The sequence below is a fragment of the Lepeophtheirus salmonis genome, chromosome 14, assembly GCF_016086655.4.
Source record: "Lepeophtheirus salmonis chromosome 14, UVic_Lsal_1.4, whole genome shotgun sequence".
Lineage (NCBI taxonomy): Eukaryota > Metazoa > Arthropoda > Copepoda > Siphonostomatoida > Caligidae > Lepeophtheirus > Lepeophtheirus salmonis.
Window position 1 is genome coordinate 40,384,458 of NC_052144.2, and position 22,872 is coordinate 40,407,329.

General features: G+C 30.1%; 1 protein-coding gene across 1 annotated transcript in view; it reads left to right on the plus strand.

Moving 5' to 3' along the window:
* LOC121129864 (uncharacterized) overlaps positions 1-22,872 on the plus strand; it is a 279,636-nt gene that overhangs the window by 173,450 nt on the left and 83,314 nt on the right. The window contains exon 4 of the mRNA XM_040725575.2: positions 8,040-8,131. Coding sequence (XP_040581509.2) covers positions 8,040-8,131 — 92 coding nt within the window. The remainder of the gene's footprint in view (positions 1-8,039; positions 8,132-22,872) is intronic.

Genomic DNA, 22,872 nt, shown 5'->3' on the forward strand with positions numbered 1-22,872 from the left:
TCACTGGTCATGCAAGGGGATATCAACAACGATAAAAAACAGATAATCACTCCGAGTTTACGGGTTCTTCCGTATATTTTGCAAGGAGGAATTGCTTAGGTATAATAATAACACCTCATACCATATACAAATATATTTGTAAATATTGATGAAATATAATATTAATATTTTGAAGAAATTTTTCTTCAGGTGTGTCAAGAATTTTTTTTTTTTTTAGTGTGCCTCGGCACAAAAGTTTGGAAGCCAATGTCTTAGGGCACATATATTTACGAGGTTTTGTGGAGCATCACGCAGTTATACATGATAGTTACCTTGAGCTTGAGCATCGGTTTCTCAAGTTTTTGAACTTATTATGAAAATCTTATTTGAGTAGGAAAATTCTTTTACAAAAAATAAAGATTTCGGTATCTCAGACAGGGAAGAAGCTGGTAGTATTTCTGAAAGTACCAATATCTGAGTCTTTTTAAAGTGGCCAGCTCCATGAGAGGTAAACTCGTCCCCCTAAACAGTAGATAATCACTGATACAGCATTGAAAAAATATTCTACCTTATCTTGAGACATAATTTCAATCATCAATTCTTGCAATCTTTTAAAGTATTCTTTATCTCTCAAATTTTTTGATGTTATTTCATAGGAGGTCGAAATAGAAAAAGTAATACAAACTATATTCATGAGCGAAAATTCAAGCGATTTTATCTTTTTTCTAAAATAATGAGCACGCTTTCACTCGTTATTTAAAACAATGATTACTCTTTGGCACCAGAATTTTGAGCGGTGCTCACTAATACTTTGTAAATAAGATATCAATAGCATAGAGACAAGAGGATTAATACCAGTCTAAATATATTGCATATTCAAAGCAGTTAATGAATTACTTATTGAGGCATATAAGCCAAAATATATATATGCAAGTTATAAGATTCAAATCTTTATTTCTGAAAGGTTTTAATGGTCATGTTCGTGTTTACAGGTTAAATAAGAATAATAAATGAGGATGTATGAGCAGACACACTCCCAGAACAGTTTTTTTGATTAAGTGTTTCTGTAAATGAATACCTCCATGACATCATGAGTTATTTGAGTAAAATTATTGAACCAAATAGAGTTCATTTAGACTCATGGGTATGTAAATCCAAAAGTATCTATTACATTGAGTCCAAGTTATTGATAATATTTTGGGATATATCTAGCTCATACAGTCATTTTAATCGGGGTATATTGACTCTCTGGCCAAGGGCATACTATAGTCTTAAGTAGTTCAAACAACTCATAAATATTAAAATCTCGATAGCATTATGAAAGAAAAAAAGCTTTGAACTAGTTTTTTTTTTGGCAAGAAAAAAAACGATGATCATTGAATATAAATTGCTTTAAAGATATTACTATAAAAATTCATTCATGTGAATTTTATTCATAAGTGCCTTAAAAAAGAGAATGAATTAAAAGAAAGCATACATACATAACTTCCAAAAGTATATCTCGCATTCTTATTTTTTTCGACATGTGATAAGAAATGTCGACAAAGATATCGTTTTTTTTTAAATTTGTTTATTTATATTGGGAAATGTCTAAGATTTTTAAACTTATAAATCTTTTAATTATAAACATTGCCAAAAAGTAATGCGGTTCATTTTTCTAATAGAATGCATAAATTAATATATATACCTAAGTATTAAATTTTTTTATCTAAATATATTTTCGATGAAATCTTCCAAATACGTTACTTTTCAATGATTTTAAAGTTGAACAAGGGTTAAAAAAGTATAAGTTTAATTTTGTGTTATTACATTCTTTCACAAATTAGTTACATTTAGTCTCATTTTTAATTCTACATGAAATAATTTGATATGTTTTAATGAGATAATCATACATTTACCTTATAAATATTGTTATCCATTTTTAAAGCGGATTAAATGTCAAAAATGATTTTTGAATTATATTTTTTATATATGTAACTGCATTGTTTCTAAATGTTCTTAATTTTTCAATAAGAAATAGTTGAAAATAAATTTTTGTGAATTTATTTTTTTAGTGAAATCAGTTACATTTGTTAATAAGAGTTGTTTTATAAAATACAATAAAGTCAAATGTATTTTTAGAATAATATATATATATATATCTACTCTGTGATAAATATTTTTCATATTATCCCTCAAAAATTGATATTTTCTATTCAAAAAAAGATAATAACGATACAAAAGATGTACTTATAGCCTTCGCCAATCTAAAGACTCCCTTCTATAACAGCACAATTTTGGAATAAAAAAAAATATTTATAAAGAGCTATTGTTAATCTCAAAAGTAAATATATATATTAATATTTTTTTATATGTATTTATTTTGCAAAGAGTGAGGTGTGTTCTAATGTATTTAATATTTTAAATAGCATTTCTAAGGACTTAGACAGCCTATAAAGGGATTTGTTTGACTATATATCTAAAGACGTTGGATCTCAGACCATAATATCTGCATTTGTGGATCTGTTGTCTCTTTTCCTCCATTGATTCACTTTTTTCCCCCTCTCGGTGAGGTTGCGTGAAGATTTTATACACAGTTAGTTTCGAGTGTAGAAATTCAGTGAGGTTGTTTCTTTTATCATATTAATATCATTATTACTAGAGTAGGTTTGTCCGATGTTGTCCAGGACATTTTCAAATTAAAATTAATTAAGAATTTTTCTATTAATATAAAACAAAAATAAAGGCCATAAAATTCTAAGAATTATTTTTGCTGCATGTTGGTATGTATTTATGCAAAAAAAAAAAAAATTAATAAAGAGGTTTAGAGATGAAAAATTTTTAAAGTTGCGCTGTCGTTTGCTCAACTTCCATATTCTAGTCAAAAATACTTTGTCTCATTATCTTTTCTAAATAGTTGTTTGTTTGTCAAAAATTCGTATTTAGAGAAATGCTTTTTAAGGCCGTCATGGAATTGTAGGCCAAACAAAAGGTTCATGGACCATTTTTAGGAACCTTAAGAACCTATTTAAAATCTTTTTGGTTTTGCTCTGATTCCTAGACAAAAACAAACACTAACATTCGCATTTAATATATAGATAGTTCTTGTCTGCATAATACATTGAGAAGAAAATTTATGGCATTTATTATGCATGAGAATCCTATTCGTGAACTCCTGACAACAACCTCTCTGAAATTAAGACTAAATGTATCATGAAAAGGGTTTATCAAAATGTGGGAAGAATATTAACGATGCCATTAAAAGAATTAATCTAAGCTCAACTTGTAGGTGGGATACGTTTATATCTCTTTGACTAAAGAAGATAACGATCGTGTTTAAGTAATGTAAATATGAAACTTCTTGAATTATACAATGTCACTCATTATTTTGGTTTCATGGAGGATGAAATATCTGGTGCTTAGGCATGGTATGGCTTTGATTATGCATATTTCAATACAAAAATTACCCTGGACGTAGATCTCCATTTGAAAGCTAAAAAAAGCTTTTTCACAAAAGTGACAAAGTCCCATAAGTCAAATAAATCTCTATGCATAAGGATAAAATACATTGGAAACTTTGAACTAGTGTTTTAGAGTAGCGGATAAGTCGGATGATCCTGATCACTTAGAACCAAACAAATCACTGAAACTCTATATAAATACACATTAAATTTTATTTCATTGAATATGATTCCAATCTGCAGGGAAAAGAGATCGTTTTACATTTGGTAATTACCCTGTAAGGAAAAACCGAAATTTAGGCTTCGAAACGTTATTAATTTTCTTTCAAAATTGAAAACTCACCAAGAAATACAAAATGTAATAATGATTTTAGTTTAATATTAATGACTTGTTTACCAACACTATAACCAATAAGAAAAATATTGGCATTATTTAGTTGATTTCTTTTAATGTTGGAAGTGGCAAGGAGCTTAAGTTTCGTTACGCTCTCATGAATATGTCATTAATATCAATGAATCCCGATAGAATATGTCTGCAGGATGTAAAAAGCGCTTTCACAGTAACCTTTTGGGAAATCAAAGATTAAATATGCTAAAAGGGATTATTGGAGAAAATGGTGTTTCAAATGACCAGCAAATTAAATTTAACTTTTCCTGGCCTATATGTATACTTAAGAAATTTTAACATTTGTTTATAAAGATTGAATGGGTATTCTTTTTTGTAAAGGAAATTTCAGTCTCTCTATTTGTGCAAACTTTTGCTATCTAATGCTGATTACTGTTTCTCAATAATAAACGCTTCCGGCCCTAAAGAAAAATCGTTAATTTTTTTTCAGTCAATTATTAATAATCAAAGAAATGATGGCATTCTTCTAGTACTTATTGGCGATTTGAATGTGGATCTGGAAAAGGAGAATGAATACCATCAAGCTAAGTCCATTCTAAATAAATTTATCTGGCAAATTAAATTTATAGATGTCAGAGGAAACAGTTTCCTGGAAGAAGGGGCTACTTTCTTCATGCTTTCGTCTCACTTTCATTTTTTTCGAGAATTAAGCCTACCAAGTATCGTCCTTAACCTAGTTCAGACCAGGAAATAATTGAAATTTAATTCTTAAGCCTTTTGGGAAATCAAAGATTAAACATGCTAAAAGGGATTATTGGAGAATAAGGGTTTCAAATGACCATGAAAAATAGCCATGTCGTCTCTTTTGAATCAATTATTCATGCCCAGCAAGCGACTAAAAAGTTTAACAGGATTATTAAATTATCATAACATAAATACCCTAGAGATACAAGAAGTGCGGTAATGCAGTTTCAAAAAAATGTTGATGATATTTTAGAAAATAACTCCCTTTTCTTAAAAAGCTACCTATCAGACTTAATAAATACTTATCGAATATTAGAATTTTCTGAAGACGATATGGAGAAGAAGGTGTTAAATAAAATAGCCACACTCAGCCTATAAAAAGAGGAAAAAACACAGGCATCCTAGATATATTTTGCGATTATTTCTAATCCTCAGTTGGTTTACGGGGTCCGAAAATTCTGCATGGGTAATAAAGACTCGTGTCCCGATGGAGAAAAATTTGGAGAACTGAAAAAATCAGGCTCTAAAAGTCGAGTCGTATTAATACCCAAAAAGGGAATGGTTTTGATATCAATACCATACCAGTCTTAAAATAATCGTATACAGTTCTTTCAGGTGTTATAACTAGGCAAATAGAGCTGATTGTGAACAAAAGGAATGCAGTCCATCAGAAAGGCTCCTTGAAAAACAGAAGGATTTTATATATCTCACGCAGCCTTCATTGTTCGGTAGTAGCATTAAGTTCTAATAATTTATTCGGTACTACATATTATTGCAATTGATTTCAGTAAAGTGTTTGATTTATTTATCATTGACAAATCCTTTATTCTGTGAAACACTTATTACCCATTAGTTTTTTTTAATAACAATAAGGGCATTGTTATTAAATGGGACTTCTACAATCACTATAAATAATCTTGAAAGTGATTTAGTTCTTTTTAAAAGGAGCTGTAGACTGGGATGGCCTGTAGCTCCTTCTTTCTATTGTCGGGATTGAGGAATTTGTTCAGGAAATTGGGGGTAATTACACAGGATTTGGAGTTAATTTTGGAAATTACAAACATATTTTTATCTTATATTGGCGATATAACTATTCATAAGGAAGGGAATTCGGAATTGTAGTTGAAGAAGAGGACTGAAATTTTATTTTCGTTCTATACTAAGTAAAAGAAAATCTCAGGTTTAAAATTAAATAAAAAGAAAACATCAATCCTTGTATTGGGGTAGTGAACACTAATGGAGGAGTTAGGGATTCAGGGATGCTGGGTTCAAGATAGAAGATGGAATTGATTGGGAAGGATATAGAGATTCCCATTTTACACTGAATGTTCATCATTAATGATGACCATTCAGTGTAAAATTATGTTTCTAATAAAAACAATTTAGAAAGTTTTGTAAACCTTAGGATAGCTGAATGAAGGCAATTGAACTTGCAGACGCTGGTCGACCTGTACAACGTAAAGTTGATTACTTCCGTGCCTTATTTAGCAACTGTGTTGAAAAGATTTGCTTATTGAGCGATCAAAGCTGAAGAAGGTTGGCTACAAAAGCTCATTGAACTTACATTCAAGTTCTAAAAAGGCCGAGGAGACAACTTGGGGGATTACTAGTTCAGTTAGGTAGATAAATATAAAGGAAAATTATGATTGATTTATCATCTAACCTAGAAGAGGAATAGCGTTGTGTCATTTCTATTAATAAATTATATCAATTCATTATAATAGGAAGAGATTTATCAAATTCTATCCCCTTTGACATTTTTTCCTCCTTGGGCTGACTCCCAAAGAATCTTGTGGAAATCTTCTACAACTTAAGACTCGGCAACTACTTTTGACTTTATTCGCCTCTTGATAGCCTAATTAGTCACGTGGTTAAGGTTATTTCCATAGAAATTTTAACAATCCATGATATGATTACAATATAAGAGTCAAATGGTAAGTCTGGAAGTTTTTATTACCTTCTGCTAAGGCAGAGAACTTTCATAAATCCCCTATACCTTGACATTTAAAGAGGTTGCTTCAGCCTCCCTCGGAACATATTCCAAAGGGAATTTGACAAAAAAAAATAATGATATTCTTGGCCTGTCACAAACTAGGGAAAATGTAATAATGGAGTTCCTCACTTTTTTTCAAGGAGTCCTTTCGTTCCTTCTAGACTGAAGGATATTGTATACAAGTACTTCTTACTTCAGAAAAAGTATGAATACATCCATCTTAACACCTTTCAACACATATTTGGAACAACGCAGCATTAAAAACGTACTCAATAAAGCCTTAAGGCATTACAATTATTTGCCTTACGTTTTGAGAAAGATGGTTTAAATACAGAATACTATCCGGGACTCTAGAGGTTCCTTCAAAGTATTTTAATGATGAAACGGGAATTTTCTTTTTCTGTCAAATGATGTATAAAGGAAACAACGGATCACATTTTGGGGGAGTGTCATTGTTATCTAAAACTGATGCCGATGATATTAAAATAGTTTGGAACTTATTCAATCCACCACTAGACAAAGGAGACATCCTCTCTACGCCGAATAATGAAAAAGTTGTTGCAATTGTTATAAAAACGCAATACATCGTCGATCAGTTACTATCGACGTACTATAAAAGAAAACAACTTTACGCGAATGTTTTATTGAAAATTTAGAGTCTTTTTTGTAGTTCACGTTCAATTAATTTTATTTCTAAATATTTATTTGAAATATTCCCACTTTTGCTATAATTATTAATAATCTTTTTAATTTTTGTTTGTAAATATGTTTTAAAGAGTTATTTTTCCAGAATGTTATGTACCATTATTGACAAATTGTAAATGTTTGAATGCATGTCAATAAAAGTCAATACAAAACAAGTATATATATATTAATATTCTTTAAACATTTTATTACTTTTGATAGGTAAAATGAATAATAATTATGACAGATTATGTGTAGTTCTGAAATGCTTATTTTATGAAAAGTCCATTTATATTTGATAAAATATAGTTTTTTTTATATTAAAGTAGCTAATTTCATCTAGAAAAGACCTATTTTCATAAAAAAAAATATTTTTTATAGAAACTTTCAGAGCATTTATAAATTATTTACTACTACACTTTCAAGTTTTAAACATTCCTCAAATTTTGTTTTGTCCTCAACTAATTCTAGCTCTTTTTTTTTTTTTTTTTTTTTTTTTTTTTTTTTTTTTGTGAGCCAATAAATTAATTAAAAATCACACATGAACTATCCATTACCTCAGAAACAGTCTGATATATTTCTATAAACTCTCAAAATCATTTAATATACACATCAATGATTAAGTTTTGGAACGATTTCGACAAAAAAAAATATTTTATAAGGCATGTATATTAATGTTTTGAAACAAAACTTTAAATGGGGCGCCGGGGAATGTTTCTTTTAATTTAATCAACTTTACATTTTAATTAAGTTTTGAAAGAGAACAGAGTCTTCAATAGATAAACTTTTCACAATATATAAAATTATATTATTTTGTTGATATGGTATTTATTTCTCTTCTTATTGCTTGTAGGTTCTGGGTTCTGAGTTTTCTGGAGGACAAATTTGCATAATTAGTTTATCAGGAAAAGCTTCGACCTATATCAAAGCATTGTTCATATTTTTGTAAGTATTAAAAGTTATATCCCATAATTTCAAACAAATTATCGTAAACAATTTCGCTGTAGGATGTGTCGGGGAAAACACTGAAATACCAAGTATAAGTCCTATATAAAAATAAAATATGACAAAATAAACTTTTGGTAAAATGTATATCCTTGAAAATTATTGGATTTTTTTTTTTTTTTTTTTTTTTTTTTTTGCAGCTAGATTACTCAATTTCACTACATAAAACCAACTTTTGGAAGGATGGTTGTATACAGATGAAAAGTTGATTTACATATTAGAACAACCTTTAGTGATGTATCAGACAGAGAAATGAAATCAAAGGTTATCTTTGCCGCTTCTTTATTAACCTATTTCTCCTTACCTTTTTTTAAAAAAGTTCTGGAGATACTGTCCATTTGCCTAATTACGTCAAAGTTTGGCCTATTATATTATTTGTTGCTCCTTATAAATACGGAGGAACAAACAGTTTATAAATAAGCTGTTATTAATTAGAAAGAAAAGAATCCTTCAAAGGTAACACAATATTCAAAAAGTCATATCTGTGTATATACCTTATCGGGGGAAAATATATATCATTTATCCAATAGAGATCCCCAATATCTGATACTTTCGCCTTCAAGTTTGACATTTTTCATCAAACGAATGCAAAGTGATAATATTCCATTTTCCAAAGTATACAATTTAACTAACTAAATATAGCAGTAGCTTTGATTTTGGGCATTGACCTGCCTCAATTGCGATGTAGTTTTATTGATGAAGTTGTTCAAAAACGCTGCAATAATTATGTTCTTGTTTTTATTATTGCTTCCCGTAAGTTGATACTACATTATTGAAAGGAGTACATTGAAGGCTAAATGTTTTTGGCTTGAATATGGTAGTCATTACATAGATACATACTATTGAAGTTTGTAACTCATTTTGATGAACAAACATAGATATTTATATGTTTGAAAAGTATATGATATTATGTGATACAAAACTTTATTTTTTACATTTTGATTTTAATATACATGTATCACATTTTATCATCACAGCTGAGCTTGACTTTTTCATCAAAGAAGGGTGAAGGCAAAAACAGTTATGCGATCTAATGGAATTATTTTATCTACTAGAAAAAATATAACGAATACTAAGCATAATTTTTGGCAATGTTCCTTGAATAACTTCAAAGAAATCACGCCAGATTACTGTACACTACATTGCGATGGAAACAATATAAGGAATGCTCTAAGTGAAACAAGCACAATTGCAGAAGTCCGAGTGCGGAATACAGAGAAGTGGCAGGGATATGTCTGATTCTCCTGGTTGAGAAATCTTATCGAAGTATCTATTCATCCAAGGTATTCACTGTTCATCAAGGTGGAGAGGATATATTTTTTCAGGGCATTATTCTACATCAGCCACTGGATGACCACCACATCTGCTGCTGACGTACATAAGAATATAAAGAGTCTGTTAAAAGACAAGCAGCATATGACTATCTAGTAGCTATGTCTGTTCTCAGTGTATATTATTGATATATATATAACTTCTATATTTAATTAATTATATTATTTCTGTTAAGCCATATATTCAACAATTAAATATTTAGTCAATTATAAAACTCGATTCAGGGATAAGGTTCATTAAGCCAATCATTACATAGTGGAGTTAATAGGATTGCAATATAGATACCAAGAAATAACTACTACTAGTATCTGACCGAAGCACTGGTAGCATTTACCTCCTTCAGTTTAAATCACAGCATGTCCAAGTCTGTAAAGGAGAAGAGGCCAGGCAAGCTTAGACACAAAGAAACCTGAGAGTTACGGGAAAAGAAGGATAATTTTTCTTGTCATCAAAAAGAGCTACAACACTCACATACCTGGTAAGACCATAGTCTCACATTCTATTTATGTGATTCGAGTGAAATATGGCTAGTCTATTTCTCGTATGGACCACCGCGAAAATAATAAAAGCTACAGAAAAGTACAGAAGTTTGTGACCAATGATGTGGTTGAAAGAGGTATGAAACTGATGAGTAACTTGGTAACTTGGATTACAACTGACCTAGAGCAGAGATGTTGCTTACTACTGGCTGTGAAGTATTATTGGAAAACAAAATTGACAGTTTCAAGAAAGCCACAATAAATAAGTGACAATACAAGGATTAATAACATCCTATCCGAACATTTATTTTTTTGTGTGTTTTAATTATCATGTTATTTGTTACCATCAAGTCCAAGTTTTTGTGCATTAAAATAGTTTAATTTTGTACAAGTTAACTAACATATTTTGTCAATCTTATTAGCTTTCATTTAGTACCATCTTGAATCGATTACAATTAACTTTGGTGAAGGTAGAATAAAAAAAAGTACAAAATATCGCAAATTTTTTCTGTTTTTTTTAAAAGTTATATGCTCCCTTGACTAAAAGTCCAAAATCAAAGTAATTTTTATACTTAGTTCATTTAAACCTTGGAGAATTGGAAAAATAGTAGATCTCATAAGTTTGAATTAACAAATCAAATTTGAAGAGTGCATAGTAAACCTTTGTTCCTCTCTCTGGATTTTACCCCACCTCCGCTTAAACTTAATATGGCAGCTGTAATGTATATCTTAACTGTTGTGTGTTCCTGGATTCGTGATTTTCTAATGTTTGATCCTCAGTCCCAATGCGATCTTATATAATTATAATTTTATGATACATGGAACTCGGTTTCTTCCATTTCATAACGTATATGAATTATTATCGTATGAATTGAATATACTCCATCAACTATTGAGTCTTGTATCACAAGAATGTTCTACAAGTATACATTTTTCATTAAGAAACTTAAAATATCAACGTTTTCATTTTTATTTCAATGTTCAAAACTTTTCTATTCCATCGTTTATCTAATTAACATCCCATTATCATCTCTAGAAGCACTTTAATAAAAAGTTTTATATTTTTTAATTGCACTATCATTCTATAAATATATTAGTCAAGTTACTAACATATTAGTTTAGAGGTCTTATATTTTATTTGACATCTGATGTAAAGAAGCTAACTATCGATAGCTTAGAAACCATAAAAATTTTATAGACAAAGAAATGCTCAGCTCTTCTATGAATTAGAGGCAACCATTTTAATTTAACGTTATCTTGTACATATTTTCTTAGCTTTAATATTGTATGACTTTTCATGTAACATGCAATATTCTTTCTAACTCTATTGATAAACACATATATTATAATTATCTTGATCCTGAGCTAATATTTTATATGAAAACTTTAATTAGACTACATTTGATGGCTTTACAATAAATATTTTCTAGATTACCTGTAACAAGGACTTGAGACTCAATAATGGAATTAAATAAAGGACATTTTTCGATCTGTGCCTCAATCCGATCTAAATTCAATTTTCATTCTACTGTTGCTAATTTTTATTTTGCCATTTTTTATTTGATCGACTAACTTTTGCTATTATATTTTTATCTTTTTGCCATAAAAAACGCAACCTTTAAAAAAAATTACAAGTAAAACATTACGGTCAATATGGAAGAGTCCATATGAGCAAAGAGGCATAGTTCTACTTTCCTCGTTGCTCAACCAGAAACTCATCTAACGACAGCAATAAGAAACATTTTTGTTCCCATTGTTGATTATTATTTTAGATTTGCTTTTATGTCGAATAACACGAACGTGATAATTAAAAACTTTATTTTGGTTGCCTATAAAAGATTTTAACTTATTTTAAAAATGAAAAAAAAAAACATTACAAAAAAATGATATAGCAATAGTTTTTGGTACTAAAAAAAAAGTTTCTTGAGTTTATTTATCTTTTTTACAACTTGTAAGGAATGTTGAGACAAAAATGAGCACGATATTTTAATTAGGGATGTACCGATACTAAAATTTGAGCTTGTCTGTTTGTCCAATTTGGATTCTTTGCTCTCAATGCATCCACAACCGGCTTGCAATTTGTTGATGATAAAAGGATTCTTTCTCTTTTCTTTATTGATGTCGAAGTGATGAATTTATTGTAGGAGGTGTCTTTTGAATAGCGTTGATCTAAACTGTTGGTAATTCATGTGTTTGGGAATCTAATGATTTGCAGAGTGTATAAAAACTATCAATAGATTATTTTCCAAATTGAGATTTTAATATTGGTTTACAATCTTCTTTAACTCTGATCATTGTTGCAAATTCGATTAAACCTTTACGTAAATTCGTGTTTGATGGAAATATATATTTACTATGTATATAAGATTCTTTAGCTTGTAATAATTCAATATATTTATCCATTTGAGATTCCTCCAAAGGAGCATAAATTTTAAATAATAAACTTTTAATATTATCATAATAGTCGATAATAATCTTCAGTCGAGCTCCGATTCGTCAAAGTGACCAATTGCTTTCTCAGACAATCATGATATAACATGACAGAATTTGGTATTTTGATTTTTCACACATTTGAGATGAAATTGTGCTTGTAGTTGTATGAGCAATTGTTTGGAGTGTTTAGCTGAAAAGGAACTAATTTTACGAAAAACAGCGTTATTTTCTATAATTTGCAATTTTATTTCTACATTTTCACTAGAAACGTTGTCTTTTAACATATTTATTCTTTACTCCACGTTGTGAGAAGTAATATTTCGATTATATTTCATCTAAATAGATGCAGGCGCACTACGTCATAGGAGGGGCATGACTCATGGATAGGAGTGACAGTATCAACTATCATAAGTGATTTTTTTTATTTGCCATTGTAGTCTTTGATGACTTTTTTATAAAATAAAGTTACCTCTTCTCTTTATATATTATACGTCACCATTGTGGTACTCGGGCCCTCACGAGACTTAGTATATGAAAATAAAGTAAACACTTAGTTATTATAGATCTTCCTTTATAAACTCCCTCTAGCCCCTCTTCCAATCAAGGATGCCACCTACCATGTCTAAACATGGTTACTACATATATGAATCATAATAATGATTATAATTTGTTGTAAACAATTTCAAATTTAAATTTAAAAAAGTGAATTTCTCTCTCTAGTCTCAGGAGTCAATTCATTCCTGGTTGCCAATACTAGCATTTCTGAATAGTCATTCTACTATCAATGGGTAAAGATGGGCATGATAAGTATTTACAAGTAATTTCTTAACACCGCTTATTTTGTAAAATATGCGTTATCTAAGTCAAAATCATTAACTCAAAGTATATTTAAAAGATTAATTTATCTTTACGTGCAAGTTGTACATTCAAAGTTTTTCCAGGAATTGCTGTATTATTATTGATCAGTCGTCATTAAACTTGATTGTTTCTTTACGGTCGAATATGGCTCTGAATTGTAAAATATCCTAAAAACGTTAACTGTTTTAAAAGATATTAAGGCAAAAACTAGATTTGCTGAAGGTTCTAAAAGTCATTTTCATGTTACCTTAGGACTTTTAATAACAATAATAAAGGTGATTTTGAACAAGTAACATGGCATGACCGGAATTTTGTTAAAAATGTATTATATTAAAAATTATCCGGGTACCTATTAATTTGATGATGTATTGCATTTCTTAAGACATTTTTTACAGAGTGTTCAATACACTATATATAAGCCGTATATTCTTTCAATTATGATTATATTGAATGTTTGGCTAATTTTAACTCATAGATTTGCAATATACAGGGTTGATTAGATGAATTTAGGCAATTTCAAATAACATGTATAGAAAATAGTTTTAAAAAATAGATCTAACAACATATATAGACTTTAATTTATACTTTTATTTAATTTGATCACTTTCTACCAGCAATCATTCACTCAATACGGTGTCAAAAAAACGTATAGGTGTTAACTAAATCTGAAAAAAATATGACAGCCCAACGCAACTTCTACTGCTTTAATGATACATAGGTCATAATGATGAATAAAAACTTTGTTTTGAACATGAGAGAGTCATCATATTCAATTTCAGTTACTCATACATTATTTTGAACATATTTTGACGATCCAATTTATATGATCTCAATTATTCTTCCCCCATTGAGCTTCATTTGTTGAATAATGTTTTAAAGTTTGTGACTCTCGTAACTTATATATTTTTTATCAAAACTTATAGAGTTTCATACTTAATGCCTTTGGTAGCAGTAGATTGTCTGTAATTGTGTTTATTTGGCAAGGGTATTAATATGTCATTTTAGGATTTTATGAATCCATCGTTTTAAGTAGGTAACAAAGATTATATTCATCTAATTGGCCCGGTGTATTTATAATAGGACACAACCAATATATTAGTGAGCAGATTAAATTGATCAACTATATATAGTTTGAGAATCATCAGTAATTGGTCATATAATCGATAATATCCCCTTTAAAAATTATTAGACAGAAGAAAAACATGATCAAAAGTTAGTAATGGAACAGCCATTTTTTTGAGGGATTTCTATCTTTTGGCTACTTTTTATCATGGCCAAGCGTCTGAGCGTCTTTGCACAGACTGTAAGTTTTGTTTTCAAAAATATGTTCTATACATAAATGTTGACTTTGAGTAAAGAATCAATCATTTCTGCTGAAGAGTTCAATTCTGGCGAGTTAGCATTCCTCATTCCTCGATTGCCCAGGCATTCTTTTCAATTTTTTCCCCCTCAACAGAAGAGGACTTTGGACGGTTTTTGGCACTTCCTGATTACAAAGCTTCCGGGAACTTATCGTCAATGAGTCCTCACCATCCTAATCGACACTTTTTCTGAATTTTTGGACAAACGAAGGAGTTCACCCGACTACTGTATCCAAAAACGCGCTGTCTATTTTACCATATAGCATAAATTGCACAAAATATACAAAAGTACAATAAAAGTTTTTTGTTCCTGAATAAAAGAAGAGGGAAATATGTTGACTTAAAGAAGCATAATAAGCAATTGACGTGACATTTTTGCCAAAATTACTCTCTGTTAATGTGTGTTTGTATAAAACCAGTTTGTAGGGGATGGGATAAGGCCAGAGAAAATTGCAAATCTTTAAAAGAACTACCTTCTTTTGAATTTTATATTTATAAATATTGACAGTCTTACTCCCTATTTCCTATTCTATAAAAATATAAAATAAAGCAAATAGATAAAACATAAAGGGTGATTCAAAACCAGCAGTTTTTGGATTGTAGAAATAAAACACATGAAATATTATATTATGGTCAAAACTTTATTATGAACCGAAAAAACAATCCTTTACAATTACTTCTAGAAAATAATCCCCTTCATATGTTGGCCACAACTGGCCATTCAATGGTCCATTCTTTAGCGCCAATTTTCGGCGACGCGTTCGAGCATTGTGACCGGAATCTCAAAAATAACTCGCTCAATATTTGCTTCCAACGCTTCAATCGTCGCTGGTTTATCCACATAGACTTTTGCTTTTACGTAGTTCCAAAGAAAAAAGTCTAAAGGTGTTATATCACACGATCTTGGTGGCCAATTCACCGTGTCAAAACGTGAAATTAATTGCTCACCAAAATAATGTCCCAATAAGTCCATTGTTACGCGTTCTGTGTGGCAAGTCTTGTTGGCACCAAATATCGTGGAGACGTGCTTCAATTCGAGGTACCAAAAAGTCTGGTACCATGCTGCGATAACGTTCACCGATGACGATAACGTGTTGGCTGGCAGTGATTTTGAAAAAATATGGACCTTTGATTCCACCAGCCCACAAAGCACACCAAAATATTGTTTCCAATGGATGTAATGGATGCTCTTGATTCAATTCGGGTCTCTCTTTACCCAAAATACGTCAATTTTGCTTATTTACGTAGCCATTGAGACAGAAATGGGCCTCATCACTGAACAAAATTTGGTGCGGAAAAAAATGGATTTTCTTGGATACATTCAAGAGCCCATTCACTGAACACACGACGCAAACGAAGGTCCGACGGCTTCAATTCTTGCACGAGCTGTATTTTGTATGCCTTTAAACCAAAATCTTTCTTCAAAATGCGCCAGGTTGTTGCATACGACAAGCCAAGTTCTTAAGAGCGGTGGCGAATCGATTCTTCACGATCTTTGGCTACACTCTCAGCTACGGCCGCAATATTTTCTACGCTGCGAGCTGTACGTGGCCTACCAGATGACGGGACATCGCAGCAAGTTGCTGCCCCTTCAAATTTTTCGATTATTTTGCGAACTGTGGATTCTGATGGTCGATTATGTAGACCATAAATTGGGCGTAATTTGCGAAAAACTTCTTTCACAGAACGCTGATTTTCATAGTACAATTGAACAATTTGTGCACGTTGTTGTGGCGAATATATTTCCATGAAGAATTGTAAAACAATACTGAGTAAAAATGACGTATGAATTTGACAGAACTCGCGCACACCTGTCAAAAAATCCCTACTGGAAAAAACCGCTCGTTTTGAATTACCCAATCACCAATTATATATATGTATTTAATTTTAAGGGGATAAATTTTGCTTTTTCTACCCAGAAAACTTTTAGTGTTCCTGAATCTTTTTTTTAAATCTAGTAACTTCTACAAATAACTGTATACCATATTTATATTCTTAAGTTTTTTGTGGTGTTATAACAGATTATTCTATGTATTGTACATACAAGTTTTGAAAAAAAACAATATTTTTATTGAAATTCTTCATATAACTTTTGAAGGCAGTTTAATTTTCCTTTATGTCTATATCTATCAATTTTCAAATTTAAAACAAAATAGTAGCTATCCTTGAAAAAATCGATATTTTATCTCTGATATTCCATTTTTGTATTGCCTCAAGAAAAAGAGTTTTGAACATTCATAAATCTTCGACAATTCAAAGTCATAAAATGTTTATAAGAATATCTATTGTTGCACAGCATAATTACTAACAGAATGTAAAGTTGGAATAAAAAATATTTTGAAATATAACTTTAATTAAGGTTGTCGTATGTATTTTCTTTGTGAACTGAATTGCTTTTGTTGAAAAGTATTTTTTTTTAATATGATATAAGGAAGTCAAATAACCTTTTTGAAGAAATAAGTTGTGTAGAAGTACACATAATCTGTTTTTAATATTTTTATATACTCCCTCAATGTGGCTCCTTCCTATTCAAAAAGAATAATAAATATGTAAACGTTGTACGTTACTGTGTATCTCGCTCACCTTTTTGAAGACTCCCTTTATAGAACAGCATAATTTTCGATTTTGTGAAAAATGAATAAATAAGTTATTCTTCTTACATAAAATCTAATTTAATATGTCTATAGATATTAATATTTTTTAAAAATTTCTCTCCATTCTTGTGAGTAGACAGTTTGATGTTTTTTACAGTTCTGTTTAAAGCTATTCTTTAAATTATATTTTATATCAATTCATGATGTTTTTTTGTATAACAATTTCTTTCTTTTTAATTAAAAAAAATGTAATACTAGTAGGAAAAAGGTTTCTAAATGTATTTTTCACAAATCTAAATGCATTAAATAAAAAATTCGAGGTGTATAAAATCTCTGTTTATTTTTTATTCAAGTGAAAATAATTATTTCAATCTGGAAAAAAATGTTTAGATTTATAACATAGCATCAAGGAACTATTTAATATCATGAAAAAGTTTTAATATCCTTAATTTATTGAATAATGGACGAAAATGATGGACATCTAATAATTTTATGGATTATCTTATCTTAAGATCAAAATACTGGCAAATAATTTAAGAACTTTAATGAATGACAAACATACTAGTAAGTCTAATTTTCAAGTAGGAATCCATAAAGATATTACGCAAACTTTATTGATTCTTCACCTCACTGGAATCCACAGGTTGGACATTGTTTAATAATCAAATTATCCACAATCATTTAAACTGACAAGTTAAAATTACCATTCACCACTCCATTGGAAATTTTATAGATTTCCAGGGCAATATTTTTAGAAGTGAAGTCATCTGTTTTGATGAGATTAAATAATTTTAAGTGAAAAATGGAATCCATCAAAATGAGATTAACGTTCTTGTCCCAGCTGAACACACCAATACCAACATAATTCAATTTTCAGTCAGTAACCAGACGGTCTAGAGGGTCAGGAAACGCTTTAAAGCTGTAGATAGCATTGATAACAATGCTTGAAGTAGTTGACTAACCAAATTAACTACAGAAGCTACCTCAGAGGTATTTGAAGCAAATTCAATAATGAAAACGACTAAGCTGGTCAATAAAAAAACCCTTTGCAATGTCCAGTCTCAAGAGCCTTATTGAAAAATCTAGAAGAAATTACCAACAGATTGGGCAGCGTGTGGCTTTCTTTCAGCTTTTAATCTTCAGGCTTGTTCAGGCTTGGAACACGTATATCATTTCGAAAATGATTCATTTGTTACTAGTAACTCCCTATGATCAAGTAATTTCCTCACAGATTCTCTTGATAGAGTCGACTTTTTTTTAATTAAATAAGAAGAAAATATATACTGCTGAAGAGAATTAAAATCCAATGAAATATGGCAGACTTGCGTCATGTCTTTTTATTTTTTATGGAAATCTCGTAACTTAAAGCTCAATGACAGCAAGAAGCATGGCAAAAATATTGAGTATAAATTAAAGTGAACCTACATTCAAGCAGAACTTGAAGATGTTAAAAAAGCGATATTGAGTCAAAAATCTCCAGATCTGATATCTCCCCCCTCTCAAAAAAAAAAATTAATAATGACGAAATATAGCAACCCCATGCAAGAAAATGCTGTAAAAGTGAGCCCATTGATCTTAGTCTGGTTGTTACTTTCAATTTTGGCCCCATTGTGAGTTGTCGTTTTTTCAATACAAATGGTTTTTATCAGATTTGAGGAGGACGATGACAATTGAAAAAAATTCAAAAATCCTTTGCTGTCAAGGTCTTATAAATTCAAAATTTAATATGTGATATAGAAAGTAAACACCAACCAAAAAGCTAAAAAATATTTGGCCATTTTCTTTACGCATTTTGCAATTTTTCTTAAAATGTCAACAGCATATTTTTCCGGTCCCTGATAATAACAGTCAGGGTATACCACCAACTTGGGATAAGGTTAGGAAAAAGAATTTTGACCTGAGAAAAAAGACAGCATAGTGATTAGAAAAAAAGAAAAGATTGGTTCTTCTATTGTTTGTCATTCTCAAATTCATTGTTGTTGTGGTAACATCTAATAAGCAGAAGAATTCCCACTTATTTTTGATGTATTTAAAAAAACGTGTTTAACAATAATAATTCATAGATATTTAAATATAAAAATAATATTTTCCTTGTACTTAATTATCCTATTTTAAATGGGGAAATTATAATTTATAGCAGGCAGTTGAAGATAACAAGGTTCTTAATTTAGTAATACAAAAAAATTCGCTATAGCTTTCTCCTCGCATTATCCAAAACTTCTATCCTTAGTAACTACAAAAAAGGACCCACAAGTTAAACTTTGTAATTCTTACATACTATATACAAGGAAGAGAATAATTGTAAATAAAGAATTTAGAGTACTTATGTCGAGGATAATGTAATAAAAAAATATTCCTTAGATAAATATTTTGATTACGAATAGATAAGAATGAGTAGAATTTTGTTGTACAATATACTGCTCAAAAGCATACAGTTATGTAAATTATTCCTCAATGCTTTTAAAGCTAATTAATTTTAACACATCAAAATGAAATGATAGACTAAATTAATAGTTATTAATGAAATGACAGATGCGGTAATTATATAAAGTGCAAAGATAGTCAATATTATAAATTATACATTTTTCGCAACTTGTCGACAAATTGTATAAACTTAGTAGATAAATTTATAAAACATGGCCACCTAGTAATTGTCTAAGTTATTTGGCATCAATACATGATTAATTAAATCATTGACTAACGCTTATTTGCTATGTATATCAAGGAATAGGCCAAAAATACTTATTCTTAATGAAAATTAGTTAATATTTTTCTCAATTTAAAATAATATGTTATCATTTCTATCCTATGATAATATACTTTCCATTTGTAACTAAAAAGCTAAATAAAATAATAGAAAATTCATATGAAGTCAATACAGGCTATAATTTCACAAGAGGTCATATATTCATAATATACAATATTTTTAGTTTGTGTAGATATGTGTGTACATATGTAATATTTATATTTCATCAAAAAGTATATTTGTATTATAAATATAATAATTTACTCATTTTTACTCCATCATACTTGATGTAATGGGATAGTGGCAAATGATCCTGATCAAATATCAATGAGATCACATCGTTCTACTCAAATATTTAGATATGTCAAAAATATTACAGTGAAAGAAAATATTTTCTTTTTTTTTCAAGGAAAAATAGCGCAAAAAATGGACCATATGTACTGTAATGGACTTCCTATTTATGTGTAAGAAATTGGCTCTTATAAAAAAAAAATATTTTTTATATTTTTAAATCCACGAAAGTATCGGGCTTGCTGGTTAAAATTGTATTAGAAATTTGTTAAAAACTTCCCCATCATGGAATTACCAAATATTATTTATATTGTATTTTTAACTTTAATTCTATAAAAAGTTGAAGAAAACATTAGACCCTTTAGGTATGATTAATACTCCAGTTAGGAAACGGATTTGAGGTTATAGGAGAGTTTGGGGTAAAAAGAGTGCTTTATGTGTACGAGATTGATATAGGTAGAGGCTTTGAGGACTGCTCCATAAGTCCCGGAAAAAATATTTCATGTTGTTTTCATAATTAATTAGAGGAGCTTTATTTCTTTCTAGACATGATTTCCTTCCTTCTGTAAGAAGAGCTTCTTCAAATTAATAATATTCAAGAATTGAAATTTTAGTACCTTAGATGAAATGCGATTATTTTAATAGTCTTAACGATTTAATTTATTTACTATTGGACAATTCTTTCATTCTTACAATTCCAGGATGATCATAAGAGGAGATAAATAAGTGTTTAAATATTCTTATTTTTCAATTAAACCATTTAGACAACTTTTATTTACTACTTCAATTAAGTCATCAATACAATCTATACTTTGATGATTTTTGCAAGATTTAGAAATCATTCCAAAGTTGCTCTCGGCAGAAAACTTGGAATGATTCTCCACCAGAAGATGAACAGAGATTTTATTCACTTTCCTCATCATTACAATCTATACTAAAAGGCCAATAATAATGACCTATGACAAAAAGTAAAAAAATAGATGGCAACTATAAATATTATGTAATGATATCATCCTCCCACAGTTGTCACATTGAGTTTCAAGTCGAGGAGAAAAATTATAATGCATTATTTTAAGGTATAAAATTTATGCAGTAACTGTTGCTTTTGCACAACCAATGGACTGGGGTATATTATAGGATATTGAAAGGGATCCTTGATGCTCAGGGAAGCAGTGGCACTTGGTAATGATCCATCTCTTGAACCTTCGGTTCTTTTGTACAACACGCGGTTGGGGAGAATTATAGAATATTAAAAAGGGTTTTTATTCTAAGGGAAGCGGTGGCAGTGGATAATAATCCACCTATTGGACCAGAGGTTCACTTGCACAACCCGTGGGCTGGGATGTATCATAGGATATTAGAAGGGGTGTTTGATACTCAGGATAGCATCGGCGATATATTTTGATCCCTGCTGTAGACAGGTGGTTCACTTTCGTAACCCGTGAGCCGGGGCGTGTTATAATATATTCTAAGGTCTCCTTGATACTCAAGACAGTGGTAGGGATAAGTTTTAATCAACCTTATGGACCAGCTGTCCACCTGCAGAACCTGATGACCGATGTATATTTTGCAAAATAAAATTGAGTCGCTTGTGACAATTTCTTATGATAACATAATTTGATTTCCGGAATACAATAAAGATTTCAATGAAAATGCAGTAGATCAGGGTTGTCTAGCCTTTTAATATAATATTTTAATGGGTCGTAGAACAAATTAAGTTAAATTTCTTGAAAAATGGCAATATAAAACACAACTATTAAATCCAAATTTATTTCAATTTTAGACAGAATATTAAAAAAAGCCCAAGCTAATTTTGTAAAGCCAAATGGCTTTAAAAAACTAATCTGGCAACCCTGTTAGAGCTCAGAAAATACGAGACACCATCAAATATTTTTCAAGGTGTGTACGTATTATAGAGTTCTATGCGTTTTTATGATATTGCGATAGTATTGCAAAAAAATACTACTTTAAGTGTAAATCAGAAATGGGGCATACTTAAACACTAGGTGGGCCACATAGGGGCCTGCGATCCACAGGTTGGGCATCCTTGCACTAGATTATCACTTTGCTGACAATGAAATGGTATCTTAATGGTATCCTTCATGATCAAAATTGCTTGCAATTTATTTTTTAATAATCAAGTTACCCACAATCATTTCACCTGACAATGTGAATGAAGTTTAAATTACCATTGACCACTCTATTGGACATTTTATAGATTGCCTTGACATTTTGCACATTGCCCGATTTTCCACATTGTCCATAACATATATATAATATGGTATCAAAGGCCTTGCACATATAAATTGCAATTATTGCACCAAAGCTCCCCTTAAATTATACAGTTTCAATTCCAGCTTGAATATTTCTTCATATGTCGAAAATCCTCTTCTCCTTCAGAGATCCTTTATATTTCAGATCAAGCTTATATTTTAAAATTGGTTCAATTTGGGCTGCAAAAATACTAGAAAGGAATCTACAGATTTCATTGAGAACAGTAATTTGTCTCCAGTTATTGACATCCGTAGTCCAAACTTTCTTGGGAATCAATGCTGTCCTGCCTTTTGTCAATTATTTTGAAAGGTGC